The 19,307-nt window shown below is 34.1% G+C and overlaps 4 protein-coding genes across 9 annotated transcripts in view; 2 read left to right on the forward strand and 2 right to left on the reverse strand.

Annotated features, from left to right (window-relative positions):
• Window positions 1-6,089, forward strand: part of Sytbeta (Synaptotagmin beta) — a 125,903-nt gene extending 119,814 nt beyond the window's left edge. For all 4 annotated transcript variants that reach the window (XM_076519673.1, XM_076519670.1, XM_076519671.1 and 1 more), the window contains one exon: window positions 1,178-6,089. In XM_076519673.1, coding sequence (XP_076375788.1) covers window positions 1,178-1,363 — 186 coding nt within the window. In that variant the 3' untranslated portion in view covers window positions 1,364-6,089. The remainder of the gene's footprint in view (window positions 1-1,177) is intronic.
• Window positions 6,090-6,175: 86 nt separating this feature from the next.
• Window positions 6,176-9,514, reverse strand: LOC143258988 (mitochondrial disaggregase). Of its 2 annotated transcripts, none has more exons than XM_076519669.1 (10): window positions 8,720-9,514; window positions 8,599-8,651; window positions 8,347-8,536; window positions 8,015-8,265; window positions 7,856-7,946; window positions 7,572-7,779; window positions 7,371-7,503; window positions 7,079-7,291; window positions 6,698-6,995; window positions 6,176-6,628 (listed from the first exon to the last, which is right to left on the reverse strand). In XM_076519669.1, the coding sequence occupies exons 1-10, from the start codon at window positions 9,072-9,074 to the stop codon at window positions 6,483-6,485; spliced, it is 1,938 nt and encodes a 645-aa protein (XP_076375784.1). In that variant the 5' UTR covers window positions 9,075-9,514; the 3' UTR covers window positions 6,176-6,482. The 2 variants fall into 2 exon arrangements, with proteins under 2 accessions (XP_076375784.1, XP_076375783.1); XM_076519668.1 differs by having other exon boundaries at window positions 8,599-8,654; window positions 8,720-9,513.
• Window positions 9,515-10,001: 487 nt separating this feature from the next.
• On the forward strand, window positions 10,002-18,635 carry Hsc70Cb (heat shock protein 70Cb). 2 transcript variants are annotated; one of them, XM_076519666.1, is made up of 12 exons: window positions 10,002-10,367; window positions 11,243-11,441; window positions 11,813-12,169; window positions 12,261-12,582; window positions 12,655-12,910; window positions 12,996-13,126; window positions 13,204-13,484; window positions 13,822-13,929; window positions 15,218-15,343; window positions 15,422-15,661; window positions 15,746-16,024; window positions 16,099-18,635. In XM_076519666.1, the coding sequence occupies exons 1-12, from the start codon at window positions 10,252-10,254 to the stop codon at window positions 16,279-16,281; spliced, it is 2,598 nt and encodes an 865-aa protein (XP_076375781.1). In that variant the 5' UTR covers window positions 10,002-10,251; the 3' UTR covers window positions 16,282-18,635. The 2 variants fall into 2 exon arrangements, with proteins under 2 accessions (XP_076375781.1, XP_076375782.1); XM_076519667.1 differs by lacking the exon at window positions 13,822-13,929 and having other exon boundaries at window positions 10,003-10,367.
• LOC143258992 (vacuolar ATPase assembly integral membrane protein VMA21 homolog) lies at window positions 17,874-19,221 on the reverse strand. The gene is made up of 3 exons (XM_076519681.1): window positions 18,844-19,221; window positions 18,654-18,759; window positions 17,874-18,254 (listed from the first exon to the last, which is right to left on the reverse strand). Exons 1-3 carry the CDS (start codon window positions 18,856-18,858, stop codon window positions 18,115-18,117), a joined length of 261 nt encoding a protein of 86 aa, XP_076375796.1. The 5' UTR covers window positions 18,859-19,221; the 3' UTR covers window positions 17,874-18,114.
• Window positions 19,222-19,307: the final 86 nt, after the last annotated feature.

Here is a 19,307-nt window from a genome sequence, read left to right on the forward strand (position 1 = left end):
ATTGAGGAAATACGAGTGAAAAAGTATAGGATACTGTGAGAATGTTTCAGTAACACTGCGAAGTAATTATATCTCATTTCGTAACACAAGCTTTTACAAAAAAATGTCTTTTTATAAAGACAAATAAATATTACAGAGTTCTATAATGATCATAGGCAGCCCGAGTTTATTCGATCCGTATTTTTGCGCAATCCGTTTTCGACGGAAGTAACCACTTTGCCGGGGCATAATTATCTCGGATGAGGTTTTTAACACTGGATCCGAGAAAAACGCAAAATTATTATTTAACTCAAAAGCTCGCGAATCGATGCACATAACAAAATTCTCCGTGACGCGTCAGTCAATAACGCCCCCGTTAACGAGGGAAAAAGAGCCGATAAGAACAAAGGAAGAGACAAAAATCGAGTCTTTATCGGCACGAAAGAAATTTCATTCTTATAAAGTTTATGCCGCGGAACGTAATTTCCTCCGTTCATTTCCGCCTTTTTTGCACAGGCATTTTCCAAATATTAGAACGAAAATCGTGCTGGAATGAATTTCTCTTCTGCTCCGCTGAAGGCGTTTGAATTTTTGTAAATCTCGCCGACGAAGGGAATTTTTCTGAAAAACATTTTTCATATCGCGTTACAAAAGATCCTGTATAAGGCAAACTTTGTAGCAAAGTTTTGTGTCAAATATTTCTTCTTGTTGGCGCCTAATTCTTACAAAGCCGAACAATCTTTCACTGTTGGGAAAATTCCTTCAGCAACAGAAACGACGGATCGCGAAAATGCACCTTGAGGTGCATTTCAAAATTTTTGCTGCGTTGCTTATGGACGAAGTTGTAACGATGTAAAGAATTTTAAAAATTGTGCTCAACTCATTCGAAGGACAATTTTCACTTTAAAATTGTAGAACTCAGTCAAGGAAAGTCGTACAACAAACAACCAACGTTAATTTTACACAGAAAATAGCTCGATCTTTGAATGATTCCATTTCTCGTGATCTTCGAGATAATCATCCGCTGTTTTCCCACAAATTGCACTAGCCGATAAACTTGTTAACATGTTGACTGCCCAACCAGCACCCTGAAAAGTGCTGTAGAAAATTAAATTGATTTAATGAGACCCAAAGTGCAGTGAACGTGTTAATTCGATTTGTGGAGCGATAACTATATACTAACCCGAGTTTCCAAAAGGTGCGGGTAATGGACTCGAGCAACGAATTCATCGGCGGCAATGCGATCGTGGGCTCCTGCATCATCGGTCCAGCAACCGGTGCAATTCCAGGTGTGGAGAACAGCGGCAGTCAGGGAAGGGAACACTGGCTGCACATGACCCAGTCTCCCAGGGAGACCATCCAAATGTGGCACACGTTGCACTAAATCGTCCATCTAAAAATTCGTGTCACCGTTCACTAAAAGGAAAACACAGATGAGAGAACGAAGATTTCCGTTTGATCCATTGCAGGTAAACAGGGGGTAAAAGAGAGGAAAAACGGTGCTGCGGCATGCTGCAGGCGTACAATCAATGTTTCTAGGGTAAATAATCGTTAAACGGTATATGTAAACAAAAGTAGCCGTGTTATATGCGGAACCGCTTCTATGGGTGTACTCTCGAAACCACTAACCGGAAACGAAAACCACGAGCGACCCGTGTCGCCCACTGATCGATGTCTCCCGAGCCTCTATTAACCCTCTCGTTCCTAGAGACGGCTATAGTCGCCCTATGTCCAACAATTACTATGTTCTGGGGGTGACTAGGATGGGCTAACGCAGAGCGTTCACTGTGCCAGGTGACTGAACTTACCTAGTCAAATTGTATTCTGCTTGACAGATCTGGTTGTGTTTATATTTGCGTCTTGAAAATCTGGTGATGCTTGGATCTATTTACCTACCCTTAGTTAGTAATTTCTTAATTATGTTCCAGGGGTCAGTTCTTGTATGACAGTTGATCTTATTGCACCTGTTTAAACAGGTATTTAGTTCATTTCATAGCTGAAAACTGAGTAATCAGATCATAGTTTCAAAATATCAAAATGGTCTCGGATACGTTTGCCCAAGGGTTAATTATGTTTTCATTTTGTGTTAACACTTTACCAGAAACTTATTAACAGACTGGCCTTCGATAAACTTGATAGCCTTCTATTAAAAAATAACAATCTTAAAAGAACTGATTACATTTCTCAAGGTGAATTGCTATTGGATAAATTATCAAGAAATCGTAAGTTATGAATCATACGACTTTGTTATTATTTAACAAATTACTGAGAATTCTTTAGCTACGATTCGTGCGAAAAACTACCCCCTATAGATTGTCAGCGAACTGATAAACGCATGCATCGTTACGAGAGGGATAATATTTAATTACTTCAGACTTTTCCTGGTTGATTCGCGACCTGTCTGAATTACATGCCAGAACGAGAAATTATAACTCAACGACGATGAATGACTGATAATGGAGTCGTGAATTTGGCCCAATTTCGTCAGCCATTTACACGCTCGACGACTGGGGACAAATCTGTTGTGCGGTGATGCAACCGTGGAACGAATGGTACTTTGATTTCCGCAATCTATTCTTTGACGATGGTTGTCTCTGATCTAAGATAGTACTACATTCGGGGCAATCTGAAAGAACAAAATGGAATCCGCTAAATCAAAGTTACGGCCTTTCTATTATAACGTCTGCCTTAATGAAAATTTCTTGGCCTTGTTTAATTAATCTAGTACAAGCAGTGCAGAAAATAGGGAAATCGAAATGATTACTCGCTAATGGAACGAACGGGATTCAGTGGTTACATTGTATGTAACGACGATAAGAGAGACACGTCATGCTTCAGTTTACAGAACAGATTCAGTTTTCGTTGTACATACATATTCAGTATAAATATGTTTGATCGATACAGTAATGTAATATATCCTGAAAAATAATGCGCGTTTTGTGTCTGATTCTTTCTTAATATTCTTTTCACGCCGAAGGCAATACATATACCAGCCAAAATATTTGTTGCATTAGTGGATTATCTGGCACCGTAATCTGTTATACCACACTTTGTGCTAACACATCAACGACCGAAAGTCTATTAATAGACTCTTTAATAAATTTGTTGTAAATGTAAGAAACTTAATTTTCTTTTTAAACACTGATATCTGAAAAAGCTTATACAACCATGGCACAAATAGTTCAATCAAACGTTTATTATTTGGTAAGGAAAATTTTATCGTTAACGATAAAAACAAGTAGAATGATAAGACTCCTCATAAACGCGGAAAATATTTATGTAAAAATGAATAAGTTTATCTTTGTATAAAATACAGACTTTTTTGTTTAGATTAACATATATAGTCACAAAATATTTTCTGTCAAAGCAAGTATTGCTCCAGATAATTTTCTATTGAACAATGCATTACAAAATCCTCAATCATCCATTCTGTTTCATTACTGTGTGAATCAGAGCGACGATTCTCTCTGTGAAAGACCGCAAATGATTTTGATAATGTACTGAACCACAGATTGAAACGAACACTATTTTTTGGAATATCCTGCAACCTAAACAATGTATACACGTACGCAGACGTGCGTTCTAGGCCTAATAAGTACTACGCTACAACACTGACCTGAGGAGTAACGCCTTGATTTCGTGGTGCGCATGATTTCCAATGAATCGGGAACCTAAAAACAGTCCCCTACCAATATAGCATGACAGCGTTCATCGTTGTTAATATTGTCAATACCATTTCGTCGGGTAATTGACGCGAAACAGCAACAGAGAATGCAAACCTACAACTAGTACCGATAGCAGACCTGAATCGTGGAACCCATCCACTTCCGGTCGAACGGAGATCATTGGATCGTAGGATCGAATGCGAGTTTTTCACGAAGATCGTGTCGCGTGGACCGGTTCCGGTCACGTTTTTTGACAGATTTCTCTAGTTTTTACGTTCCTATTTCGCGAGCCGCAGAGAAAAAATACCAAACCAGTTCTTCTGGGAGCCTCAGAAAGGAGAACCTGAACATTTCCGACCAAAGTTCGTCATATCATATTGTAATACTGATAATTTTCGAAGATTCTCCCAGAGCTTAGATCTATTTAATTCCTAAATTAGGGGCTCGATTAAGAAACCCGCACGTGTGTTGCGACGATTTCGCGTTTCTGATTCATTAGTAGACTGCGGGTTTTATGTGACGGGAATGAGTAGATGCAGTTTGATATAGTAGAAAGATTGAAAGAAAAACATTTCTATTTGGCTCCTGTTCCTTGCAACTGGCGCAGAACATCCTTATTTTTGCATAAAGATCCGCAGTCTATTCATTAGCAACGGGGAGGAAAAAGTGATAACAAGAGCGCTGCATAACCACCGTTACCTGGAAGCAGAGGATATAAATTAAATGTTGATGATCGTTAAGTATGTTGAATAAATATCATACATTATATTATAAATATAATTGCGTACGGGATGTAGCCACCATTTTTATCACCTAGGGTATCTTCGTCATTTTTGGAGATGCAGGGACATTTTAATTACTATGTCAGTGGCGTCTGTTTGGTTTTAAATCTTATATACTTTTTGCTCCTTGTGGAGGACATTTAGGGATTTATTTACTGATTGATCAAGGCTAAAAAAGTGTAACACGTCATTTAATGAAATGGAATCCAAATTCCTTAAAAATTCTCTACTCACCAAAAAGTGAAGAGCGTTTTTCTAAACGCAGTTTCTTCCATTCTCTAAGGATGATGAAGATTTTAGATGGTGAAAGTTATAGTTACACACTGTATTTAAGTAACGAATGCGTTAAAACGTAAAAACTTACTGGAAAGTTGTAATGGTTCGTTGGGAAGAAACGCTTAACAATACAAGCGCGGTCCGAATCGTACGCTTAACTTACTACTTAACAGTATTTCTATTATATTCTACGCGTCACGAGAATGCGCGTAGTATTTATATTCAAAACAAAATATATATATTATGTATACATACATATACATATACACTATATAAAGATGTTCTTCTTATATGTGCACCATGTCGTATATACAATCAATTTGGGTGTCTAATGAAACGTGCTTTAATCTACTGATATTTATAAATAATTACAGTACCATTGATGATTTACACTGCTGACCATGTGCATATATAATTTTCTTGTAGATCCCTCGAAATTAAATATGAAAACGATGAAAATCGTTGGAAAACATTATCATAATCTATTCTATGCTGTACAACAAAAATTTAATTTGTATTATTACAGTGAGGAAAATTCAAAATGGGGTTTAACGATTTAAAAATAATAAACTTATTTCATGAATGTACCCAAGAATTGTTCTTGCGTATAATAAAAAATAATCATTTTTCTTAAGCTTTTCTCATGTAATAAATGATTGGAATTATCGTCAGTGATGTGCTTGGAATAAATCTATAAATACAGGGTGCTTCCAATATAAAGACACTAGTTTGATATCTGATCGAAAATTCAATCCTGTCCCAACACTTGTAATAAAACAAAATTTTTATAAGCAAAATTTGATTACATTTAATTTACAACTTTCTTGGAAGTTTTAGGTGAAAAATGTAACAAATTTTTAAGCGAGCACGCGCACATTGACTAGAACTCTAACTTAGAATGAATTTTCCAATCAGATTTTAAACTCCATAGTATCTTTATTCTAAAAGGGTCACCTTATATGCATGTCAAACAAAATTCGTATAACTCCGCATTTACAACTCAAAGTGTCAAAACATTCTGTGAAATTTCTGGTTTCTACCACCGAACTGTGAATACTGATTTCGATGGATAATAGTGGTCTTTAAATCAACAGGATACCCTGAATGTTGATCTGAATTTGCCTTGCGCTATACGGTGAAGCAAAAAGAAGACGGCCACCGCGAATGGGCCACGATCGTACAAAAAATTGAATAATGAAATACAATTTACAATGTTACTAACTAATCGTTGGGCAAGGCAAGTTTTCTGAGTGTTTTCGAGGATGTTTCTTGTCTTATTGCGTGGTAAAGAATGTACAATGTATTCTAAATGTGATGTGTAACCGATATTTTCATGTAATGTATCCTTATGATTCAAATAAAAATAAAGAATCACTTATTTCCGTCATATCCCAGCTTTTTACTTTTCTTTCAGAATATGTACTGCCATCATAGACGAAAGCAAAGGATTGTCTCAACGATACACAACACTCGTTTACAGGTTGTTACATGTTTTATAATGTACAGTTTCCATTTACAGTCAGTAATAAGAATTAAAAGAAATATTGCAAACTTACTCTGCTACATATATTTCTATGTTGCATTAAAGAGTATTTTCTGTTACAAAATATGTTTTGCGAACGATGCATATATCTACAATAAATATTATTACAAGTATTCTTTGAGGATAACTAGATTCATTTAAATTAATATTAACTCATCTACGAAAGTTTCAGAGATCAACTATGAATAACATTCTATACTTAGCAAAATTGTACATTAGAAATAATTATTCACAGCATTAGAAGGACGAATTTACAGTTTTCTTTAAGTTATCTGCGTCGACAATATCAACAAACTCCTTCACACCTTTCGATCGTACAGACAAAACTATAGTGGCGCCATTTTCATGCCATTTGGGTTTAAGCAAAACGCAGCATCCTTTCTCTGTATGTAATCAAACACTTTGTTAAAATGTAATTGAATCTTGACAGAAAATAAGAAAAATATACGTACCTAATTGGCCCCGTTCGTGGGCAGCAGCCAACTGATTAACGACACGTCTCTCGACTTCATATTTAATAGAACGGGCACCATAATGAGTGTCATATCCATCTGCTAAAATGGAGAGAACCTCCCTGTCCCACTTTAAATCTATCATGTGTCTTTCCTTTGCACGTATCGCCCACGCTTCCAATTCTTTAGCAACTAGTTTTATAAGTTCTGATCGAGAAAATGGTAAAAAATATACAATCTCATTTATCCTTCCCAAAAATTCATCCCTTCGGAAATGAATTTTCAGTATTGGTCGTACCTACGATACATATAATATTTGAAACAAAATAAAAAATTTCAGTACTAATACATTCCATAGTATACAGATAGAAAGCTGCGAACCACTTCATCCTTAAATTTACGGGATATTTCGATGTGCTCCGGAGACTGATCCTCATCGGAATTTTTATCCAATCTAAGGTTTAGAACTCGTTGTGCTTCTTCTCTAAGTTGTATCGCGTGTTCAGCAATTACTTCACTCGCTAAATTCGATGTCATTATAAACGTTGCATCTTTACATTGAATTGTTTTTCCTTTGCCATCTGTTAATCTTCCCTGTAAGAAAATAAAAGTTAACATTTTAGCAGGATCTTTGATCTCATGTGCCAATGTGTAGTATCAAAAATATTTATACCTCATCGAAAAGCTGTAATAGAACGGTTAACACATCAGGATGAGCTTTATCGACCTCATCAAACAATACAACGGCATTTGGACATTTCTTTAGAAGTTTTGTTAATTGCCCACCATCATCGTGGCCTACATACCTACAGAATAAAACAATATAAAAAAATGTTTCGGTAATAACAAGATATGATTATATGACTATATATACCCAGGTGGTGCGCCAATCAACTTAGCAACTTCATGTTTTTGCTGATATTCGGACATATCTAATCTGATAAATCCTTCCTGTTTATTCTTATGAATATATGCAGCCAGCTGTTTTGCCAATTCAGTTTTTCCAATGCCTGATGAACCTAAGAATAAGAATACCAGGGGGTGTTCTTCGTCTATCCAACCATTTTCTTTTCTCCTGATAGCTATAAATACACAGGATCATATTAATTTATAATCTATTTAGAACTTATCATAATTATTAAATAAAATAAATCGTACTAGATGCTACAACTGATATTGGTCCCTCTTGACCAACAATATGTTGCTTCAAGCGTTGTTCTATTGGAAATCTACGACGTTCTTCTTTTTCCTATTTATAATATTCGGATCAGAAATAGTATCATATCGAAATTAATATTTTAATTTAAATGGATGTACTTTTTCCTTCATTATTTCATCATATTTCGAAGCATATTTTTTGAGCATTTCTTTAAGCTCTCCATCTTTAGCATATTCTACTGCACGATGACCAGATTCATTTTCTATTGTTGGATCAGCTCCTCCATCCAATAATGCTTTTACACACGTTTTAGAGTCCACTAATACAGCATAATGTAGAGGTGTGAAACCTTTAAAAGTAGCTTTACTATTCAAAACATCAGAAAACTCCTTGTCCCTTATCATTAATACTGAAAATTTTTAAAAAACGTACACATAATTTAATAATTAAAATGTCACTTAAGTGCTACAAATAATATTTACAAACTTACCATCTAAAGTATCTATTCCTTTTTCAATAGCTGTCTTATAAACATTAACAAATTCATCTCCTGCATTAACATCAGCACCATTCTTTAATAAAATCTGTATAATTTCCAATTTTTCATTAATAGCAGCAACATGTAACGCTGTCCAACCCAATGAATGACGTACATTCACATCAACACCTTCTTTTAGAGTCTACAAACAACACTTTTGTTATAAAGACATTGGTATACAGTAAAATATATTTTTTAACATACCCTTTCTAGCTCAGGAACATTGCCATACTGTGCAGCCCTTAAGAACTGTTTTTCTGCTAAAAAAGCTTCGTTGAAAAGTGATATTTTCTAATATAGAATTCTTAATATAAATAGTACATACCCTGCTTTTGGTTCTGTGCCTCGCAAAGGACTATAGTCAATCCAATTCCACTTAATAGGAATCTCAAGTTATTGTTGTATTTCTTTCTGCAATTAGTGTCATACTTATTGAACACTATTTTCGTTGTCGTTAATAGAGGATGATATTGATTCGATATAAGTATTTTTAGTAACTTGTACAATGGATAAAAATGTTTCTCCAAATTCCAACATATTCGTGCATAACCTATACTCCTACGATAACAAACATTTTCGGCTCCACTGTTTTTCAGAAGTTTTAGATTACTTAACAAAGCATCCGAATTTTTCAAGGTTTTTACGCGAAAATAAATCAACAAATTACATAAACGTGACATTTCGTATGTGCTTTACAAATGTATGTTTGTACGTCCAAAGCATGGGTTTTTTCTTAAGAATTGCACATTAATACTACTGTATACTAAATTATCGATGAGTAAAATTCTTGAGTAACTGCCAAAGACGTTATATACGAAGATTCACGATATAAACACATTTTTCATTTTTCGTTCATATTTATGGAAAGGTTTGCTTCGTGTTAGATTCTCACGTGCAAACGTACAGACAACACTGTGCATCACTGCAAGATAAGTAGAACATTTCCGAATTATGTACAACTGTACATATTATCATGACGCAATCGAAAACGAAAAACATTTGCATACATAAAATGCCAATATATACACCTAAACTTATTTATTCGTGCATATGTAATAGCAATTTGGACAAAACGTTGTTTCATACAAATATCCAAATATAAAAGATATTGGATATGCACGATAGAGATATTAAACAATTTTCTATAAGTAAAAGTTAATTCAATTGTTCATGCTTCGATATCGGCGATTATCGAGAAGCAATTTGCGATTCCATGGAGTTAAACAATTCGAGGATGATTAAAACATTTGAATATTCGTTTCACAACCGACATATTGGCGCTTAAACCAATCATACCGATGCGCGATCTATGCCATATATAAATTCGAAATTCATTGCGAAAGGATAGGCAAAATATAAACTGAACATCTGTTAGAAATAGCGCCTCTTATTGGACATTAATTTTCAGATCCAGCAGAGTCCTTCTTAGGTCACTTGTTTCGTATTGATCCGTTACTTTCGATCCTTCCAGAACGAATAGGCAGGTAACTTGCGTTAGACAGATTCCGGCGCACAATTCCAGAATGTTCCAGAGCATTGATTCGACCAATCAGAGACGAGCACCGCGACTACATGATTGGTGAATTTTCAACAGAAGTTAGCAGAAAGAAGTATACATAATCGCAGTCATCGTGCGGAACAGTGCGGAAGGCATTTCGTTTAGTCTGTTGAGTGAGTGGATCCGAGAATCAAAGTGGAATCGTGAGTTCAATATTCACGTTGAATAAACCAACGAAGAGACCAAACGTTCAGTGATCAATTATAAATCGTTCTCGACGACAAACATCGAATACACGGTCTAATTTCGACGATTAATTCAGTGTCGCACAGAAAACGTTGTTTCAGTCTCTATCAGCCATGGCTGCTATGTCCGTAATCGGAATCGACTTCGGCAACGAGAGCTGTTATGTGGCTGTAGCACGTGCTGGAGGCATTGAAACAATAGCTAATGATTACAGTCTTCGAAACACACCGTAAGTTTCCGTCACTGGTACAATCATCTTCTAATTGTTTAAATAACGTTACATTTTACCGGTGCATCGAGCCGGCCTTCGAATTCAGTCGTCTTCTATCGTGAATTTTTTGATGGAAATTTATTCGAAAGAAAATGAAAGTCTACCAAAAGAACCGGGAGAATCTCGATATCATAAATATTCATATAAAAATTCAATCATTACCATTTACGTCTACAACGTTTCGTGTATTTAGGTGTCCCTGTGCTCACTTTCATATGACTAACAGTGTACAAAAAAGTTCATCGCGTAGTCGTAATCGATGAGCTATTTTTTCCGTCTTATTCAAAATCTGATATGCTCAAGACACGATATGCTGTCGATCTATAAAAGACATTTTTAGAGGGACTGTTATTAATGTCAGGTGTTATTGCATCTGCATTTTTTATTTCCGTGGATCAAAGGAAATGTTACTTGGTTTTGATTAAAAGACATTGAAAAAGTACGAGTGTTCTGTGCAGAGAATTTAGGGCGGCTCGCAATGAAGAGAATCAAAATGTTAATGAATTTTAAAGAATATTGTTATTAGTTATGTGTTATAACTTACTGAACACATTTAATCATTAAAATTAGTGTAAGCAATGTCATTTAAAGTTGTAAATTATTTTTTATTCAATTTGTACTATTTTTTAATGGTGTCATGACCTTGAACACTATGCAAGGTTTTCTAATGAAGTTATCTGTGAATGGTAACAAGTTTAATGTCTTGTAATACATTGATATAATTCCTTCTGAGTCTAAAAATATATTAATTACAAAAGTTACACAAATTTTATGTGCTTAAACTTCTAAAATTCTTTATTCATTTTTTAATTAATGAGAATTATTATTTTTAGGTCATGTGTGGCATTTAGTGGGAAAAATCGAATTCTTGGAGTTGCAGCTAAGAATCAGATGGTAACTAACATGAAAAATACTATTTATGGATTTAAACGATTGTTAGGTAGAGAATATAATGATCCTCAAGTACAATATGAAATGAAGATGTTACCTTTCAAAGCATCTCAGCAGTCAGATGGAAATATTGGTATACATGTAAGTACTTGTCAATTTTTTTGTTTTTATTGTTTTAATATTAATAATTAAGTATAAGTTAATAAAAATACTTGTAAATGAATAGCTCCTAATGTTAAGGTTTCTAATAATTTCTCGTGATTTTATTATTATTTAAATTCCAGGCATAATAAATATAATTATAGTTTTTAATGTGAATGAATTCAATTGTAATTTGGGCATGTTGCCAGGTTTCTCACATTTATGGAGTCTCATATTTTATTTATATCACTTTAGAGCAGTTATATTTGACGAATCATATTGCCTGTGTGCACTATATACTATGTACAATACATATAAATAGTAGTGTTTACAACTCTAAAAGATTGTATACATTCATTCATGAATTATAGGTACAATACTTAGGAGAAGAACACATTTTTACACCAGAACAAATTGCTGCAATGTTGTTCACAAAATTGAAGGATATATCTGAAACAGCTCTACAAACTGTTATTAACGATTGCGTTATTTCTGTTCCTTCATATTACACGCAAGCTGAGCGTATGGCATTGTTAGATGCTGCAAGAATCGCAGGATTAAATGTCCTCAGATTATTCAATGAAACAACAGCTACTGCTTTATGCTACGGTATTTATAAACAAGATTTGCCTGCAACTGAGGCACCTCCAAGAAATGTAGTTTTTGTAGATTGTGGTTATGCCAGTTTACAAGTATGTATTTGTGCATTCCACAAAGGAAAATTACAAGTGAGTATCTGTCCATGTCTCATAGATCTGATTATATCACCTGTAACAAACTTCTATGATGCATGATTATAATCTTAAACATTAATTGTAGATGTTAGCGAGTGCTGCCGACAGCCAGTTAGGTGGAAGGGATATAGATTTTATTTTGGCTGAACATTTTTGCAAAGAATTTCAGTCGCGTTATAACATTGATGCACATACTAGTCCACGTGCTTATATAAGATTATTAGCAGAGGTAGAAAAGTTGAAGAAACAGATGTCAGCTAATTCAACGACACTTCCTCTTAACATTGAATGTTTCATGGATGAAAAAGATGTGCATGGCACCATGAAACGTGCAGATATGGAATCAATGTGTGCACATTTATTTAAACGAGTGGAATCTACTTTGCAGAAGTGCCTTGAAAACTCTAGTAAGTTCATTGGCTACGTGATTAAATTCGCATAGGGGAAATATGTTACTAATTGATACCTTACTTTTTTAGAATTAAAATTGGATGATATTCATTCAGTAGAGTTGGCGGGGGGTTCTAGTCGTGTTCCTGCTATTAAACGATTAGTAGAAGAAGTCTTTGCCCGTCCTGTGTCTACGACATTGAATCAGGATGAAGCTGTCGCGAGAGGTTGTGCACTTCAATGTGCAATATTAAGTCCTGCAGTAAGAGTTCGTGATTTCTCTGTAACGGATATTCAACCATATCCGATAACAGTGAAATTGAGTACTAATCAAATCGAAGATTCGTATGTATATTTTACTAATATACTTTTATTATTATTATTAATAATGTATCTATTTTATTATTATTAATGTACCTTTCCATTTTAGAGAAATGGAAGTGTTTGGACATAATCATGCTGTACCTTTCTCGAAGGTATTAACGTTCTATCGATCAAACCCATTTTCACTCACTGCCAGCTACAGTGTCACACCACCGTCGTATCCTAAAAATCATATTGGTATGAAGTTGATTTTTACGTTGCAGTAATTATTGTCATTGGTATATTTCTATCTAACGGCAATATTCTTTTTATAGGTACATTTGTAATAAAGAATGTAAAGCCAACACCAGAAGGAGAATCTTCAAAAGTGAAGGTAAAAGTGAGGATAAATTTGAATGGAATATTCACGATTACCTCAGCGTCGCTTATTGAAAAACACGAGCTTTCACAACAAGAGAAAGAAGAGGAGGAGAAACAGCAGCAACAACAACAACAGCAGCAGCAACAGAAACAGCAAATGGATGTTGATCAACAAGCGGAACAAAAAGAGAAACCTGATCAGGAAGCACAGGCTAACGAACCGCCAGCACCGGAGGTACGTATATGCACGATCACATTTCGTTTCTTCTTTTTAATAAATATGCATATGTAAGCGATGCGGTAGTCAATGTGTAATAATAGTACATAATATTTTCTTTTTAATGTATTCATGAAATTGTGTTAGCTACATTTCTTCTTTTTTCATTGAATAATGATGAAATTAATTTTACTTGGAAAGGGGAGATTAGCGCTTAATTAACACTTGAATCACATACATAACAAAGTTACCAGATTCATTTTATTGGGGGAGCTAACTTCTTACGCAGGAGTAAAAGAAATTCATATGGTCATGAGTGTCTGGTGCATAACTATGTGAGTTTGTTGCGGTTTAGGTGAGCATGGATAAAACGCGACGGAATTCAGATGCTGATGATGGTGGAAGAGGTTCGTCGGGTTCTGGCCCTTCCTACTCCTCCAGGATTCTCTCTTGGTTCAGCTCGGTACGCGACACACTATCATTACTTGGACCCATATGCATATGTTAATTGAAACATATGCAATGATTTCCGACATTTGTCTTAGATCGTTGCATTGTTGTAATTCGCAATGGCTACACGAGTATATTTTTATGTGTAAAGGTGATATACATACATATCTATATTATAGATCTTTTATTTCTTTCATCACGTCAGCATCGTCAGTCACTTGTTACGAGATCACTGTGACTAATACAACTCAAATATCCTGCATGATTGTAACGAACACGTGTTATAAATGACACTGCAAAACTTGTATATATGTATATTCTTCTATCATTCTTCAACGTTTCATATTACACGAAAAATAACGTGTCTGTGCAAACGATTTTATTCATAAAATGCGCGATATATATATACGAAGTATTCTTCTTCTAAATTCCGTGTATAAAGTCGTTCTCTCATTCTATGGAAGGTGCAAACGATTTCGTAAAGTAGGCCAGATGTTGAGAGTATGAAAATCATAATTGTACAATGCAAATGGTGCATCGCTGCAGAAGCGCATTATTTATTGTAGTTCGTTTAGTGCATGGCATTAGTTCTGTTGAGAATCCTGAAACCTGTGTCGATTTCTTCTGCAAACTCGACCGATTCCAGTCGTAGTGTGAAAGCGTGTATAAAAATGAAAGAACATTAATCATACGTTGATTGATATTTTTATTGATGTAAAAATGTATAGAAGTGTGAATCCATAACGTGTCACAATGCATATGGGTCCAAGGTACAGCTGTGTCACGCCGTGCTGTCTTGTCTTTGTTCTGTTATTCTTTCCACTGGGTCGCAGAAGGAAAAGAGACAGTGATTTTCTAATACGTTCAATAGTTGTCGGTATTCTAAAAAAAAAAAACACTTTGTGAAACCAGGCGATGCGGTTCGATTTTCAATCGGTGTTATGGACGATGATTTTTAGAAGAATTCGTATGCAATAGCTACAAAATTATAAAATTATGCCTCTTTTTATATTCTGCTCGTATCTATCATCACCTGACTTCTAATTTACCATTATGTGTCTTAGTATATTTCTGATATGTCTTTGATATAAAATATGCCATTGTTGTCCTCGTTTTGTACCTTATGGGTAAGTTACTGGTAACAACTGTGCAGAGGGAAAATGAGAAACGAAAAATTCAATTTATTTTCACCATTAAGTGTTTTGTATATATATTTTCTTAACGTTTACGCAAAAGAGAAGTTGCATCGAATTGGAAAATTATGTAATTAATAATTTAGGTTTCGTTATATTGATTTTTAGGGAGACGATAAAGGCGAAGACAGTAAAAGTAAAAAGAAAATTCCTATTCGTACCGTTGACTTACCCTGGGAGACACATGGATTCGGTCTTTCTCAGCAGGACCTGGATTCTGCACAAGATAAAGAGGTATGTTACGCAATTAATTACAGGATAACACGACGATTTGCACGTAACGCCCATTAATATGTACATTTTGTATTACAGTGTAGAATGATTGCCGCAGATAGACAAGAGAAAGAGCGCATCGATGTCCGCAATGCATTGGAGGAATATGTTTACGATTTACGTTCAAAATTGTCAGAAGAGGATGAGTTAGCAACATTCGTCACAGAAGCAGACAAAGAAGCACTTTCTCGCACTCTAAATGAAACTGAAGATTGGCTCTATGAAGAAGGTGAAGATTGTCAACGACAGGTTTACGCAGAACGGCTGCAACGTCTTAAAGTGAGTTTCGCTATTTAAAGGGTAATTAATCAAGAGTATACTAAGATCTATGTTTGAGACAACATGTGTTCTATAATTTTTCAGCAACAAGGCGAGCCAATTAAAGAGAGGCGACATGAATTCGAAGGCAGGAATCAGGCGATAGACGAATTTACACATGCATTAATGGAAGTATCTGGGATTGTAGCAAACTTTGGAAAAGATGACAAATACTCAAATTTAACAAAAGAAGACATCAGGAAGCTTGAGGAAGCTGCACATGAAAAATGGACATGGTTCGAGTTGAAACGCATAGGGCTCGACTCAGCAAAACGCACAGACCCACCACGGGTTACTATCGCTGAACTACGTGCACAAAAACAGGTACTTACAAATTTTAATTACCGTACATAAAATTTTATACAGTTTTCGTTATTGTAATTAAATTTTGCTTACAGTCATTGGAGAGTATTATCTACCCAATTCTCAATAAACCAAAACCTAAAGTCGAGGTTCCAAAGGAAGACAAACCAAAAGATAAAAATACTGTAGATCATCACGAAACCAATCAAAATAATCGAGGCGACGGTCAGCCACAAGCTAATCAACAACGATCACAGGAAGAGATGGATGTTGAGTAACACTCATCCCGTTTTATGTTTTAATACTATTGAATCTATCATAATTAAAATAATGAAAATTATTTCATCATACAAGTCATCTGTAACATGTCACAAAGCACTTGATTCGTCTGGTTAGCGCATGCGATGTTTCGTTTTCTTTTTTCTTGATATGATATATTCTTCTTATTGATATGATAACTTGACCTACTTAAGGACAAAATATCATCAATTCAAGTATATTGAAAATTAAAGAATTTTTTTTCGATCGTAATTGAGAATGATTTCATATGTTCATTTTGCATTAACTTGATTTGACAAACATTTTGTTGAGGCGAATAAGGATATTAAAAAAATTGACGCGTAATTGAGAATATACTCTGAAATTCGTCTCGAACACATTGTAATTTTTTTATTTTACTTCAGTCATAGAAATATATGAATAATTTCTCTCGTGAAATTGTAGATTTTCTATCTTATTTTAAACAAGTGATCAAAACAGGACTGTACAGAATTTTTGTTTATTGAAAGATGTAGTTCTTTTATTTTTCACGGAAACACGGTATCTCTTCGATATTAAAAAATTCTCTAATCTTTAGTATACTGATAGGAAAAAGTGCAACAAAATTTTTATCAGTGGAAAACTCTACAAGAGATCCCTGATTTCATTGCCAGTAAGAAGATTTAAGACAAATGCTAAGTTAGAGCTAATGACTAAATTAAAGTGTGAAGTAGTTAATATCGCTGGCGATCTTATGTATTTAATACAGTAAGCATTCATTCCAACACTTCCCAGGCCGACAGCAAACTATCCTGTCACACAAAACTTCTGTTGCATTTACAATACTTAAATAAATTAATATTTCATTAACGAAGTTTATACAGCTTGTAGGATTTGTTTTGCTATGTCAGCAAAGTGGCATCTGTATAGGAGCTAAAAAAGTTCACTTTATATACATATTACAATATTTTATTTTTTAAATGCTATCAAATTTTGATGACATGACATTTCTAAACAAACAAAATTATAGTTAGGTATATTGATGTACATAATAGCGGTTCACAAAGGTAAAATTATTTCCTTCCTCGAATTGTATGCTATATAATGAGAAATAGAAATAATTTAACATCAGTGTTTGAGAAATACATTACTTTAGTTCTTATAATTTCTCTAACGATTTTCATTGGTACTCTCACCTTGTATATTAATTAAAATTCATTTGTCATATTTATTCTGTGTAGAAATGAAAAGATAAAAAGTCCGTACTGCTGTTCATTGTCTCTTAGGGGTGAATCTGTTTTAAGCTTTTTATAATAGTTTCTATATTTTCAATTTAGAAATTACTGTTCCTGTGTGTTTGTAAAGGAACTAATTGTTAGCTCAAAATACCACCAAACATTGCAAATTCGCCCCTAATTGCCATTGTACTGTGATCATGAAGTGCACTACAATTAATTTATCCATCAGGTATTATATTTATATATATAAATATAGCGGCACTATAAAATAATCTATCGCAAAATTATTTAAAGATAAAAACAGAATATATCAAGGAATTATATTCTAAATAGATGTATGAATGTTACAAAGTTTGTGCTGTACAATATGCAAGTTTTGTGTGGGAATGTCTTTGCTCTTTATTTAACAATTGTGTTTTCGTATTAACTGATGCAATACAGGTATATTCAATTTCTACATATTTTACAGTATTCAATAAAAAGAAAGAATATTACCTAAATATTGATGGGAACTGTGAGAATTATAAGATACAATACAATGTAACATCTTTTTTTCAATAACACGCGAATGAAGATGTACTTAAGTACATATTTATATGAAACACAGAAATAGGCTTAATCTTGTTTCGACTGCGTTTTAGATTGATCATCGAAATATGCACGGTATATAAAAGCTCCGAGAGCCACGTGTAACACGAGAATCGCGACTACAGCTGAATATACATTGCTTGGCACATGATTCAGCCCCAATAAACCTAAAATGTATAAAAAAGAAAAGTTTTAATTTATATCACGCATTCGTTCCGCAAAATACAGGAGTAATTTTTTAATTCAGAGCATGCTAATTGACTATCATTTAAACGAATATATGATGTAAGTAGTACACCACACATTTGTACACATAATAGGCTGAACAATTATTGACCAGAAGAAAATAAAAGAGAACAGAAGAGGTATAACACCTATAACACCCCTAGTTTGTAATAGGAATTTTAATTCTTTTGTGTAAAATATATATATCTAAATCATTTAGTTTTCTTAAGTTTTCTTAAATGTTTGTAAAGAATTATGAAGTATATATGTTTTGCAAATAACAAGAATGTAAAACTGAAAACAATTAAATATTCAAATAATAATATTGATTGCTTCCATACCATCAAAGATAAAAATCTTGCTAGTAAAAAATGATAGTACAGGTAAGGCTATAATAACTACACAGTGGAATAATACTGTTTTGAAGACCTGTAGCTCAGGCAATTCCTGAAAATAAAATTGCATGTCAGCTTCAAATCAAAATGTATAATATATTCATTAATTCCAAACAACCAGTATAAGAATACATACCTTTATAGTGGTCATGATGAAATTAGAATTGATGTTTGCCTTTAAAACTTCAACTTTATTTAGTATCCCACAATTGCGATAAAATTTTAATAATATTCGCTTATTAGCTTTAATTTACATACTACTGTGAAATGTATCGAATTAATTTAGTTCTTGTGCAAAGAATGATTTGTAGATTTATTGTAGCTTATATAGCGACTTGAAAAATCATATTTTTATTTTTAGATACAGATTTATTATATGACGCAGTATGTAGTAACACTTCAAAAATCTGATATTCTGTGATAAGAACTTTAGTAATTTACAATTTGATTAACTAAACTGTCATTTTACAGAGAATTCACAAAATTCATACATCAATGGACTACGACCTGTTATAGGTTATGTTTTTGGCTTAGTACTGCTTAGTACGCTCAAAATTCCGCTAGGGACGTCACATGTGCTGATGCGCTTGACATTTTTCA

Source organism: Megalopta genalis, chromosome 3 (genome assembly GCF_051020955.1).
Source record: "Megalopta genalis isolate 19385.01 chromosome 3, iyMegGena1_principal, whole genome shotgun sequence".
NCBI lineage: Eukaryota > Metazoa > Arthropoda > Insecta > Hymenoptera > Halictidae > Megalopta > Megalopta genalis.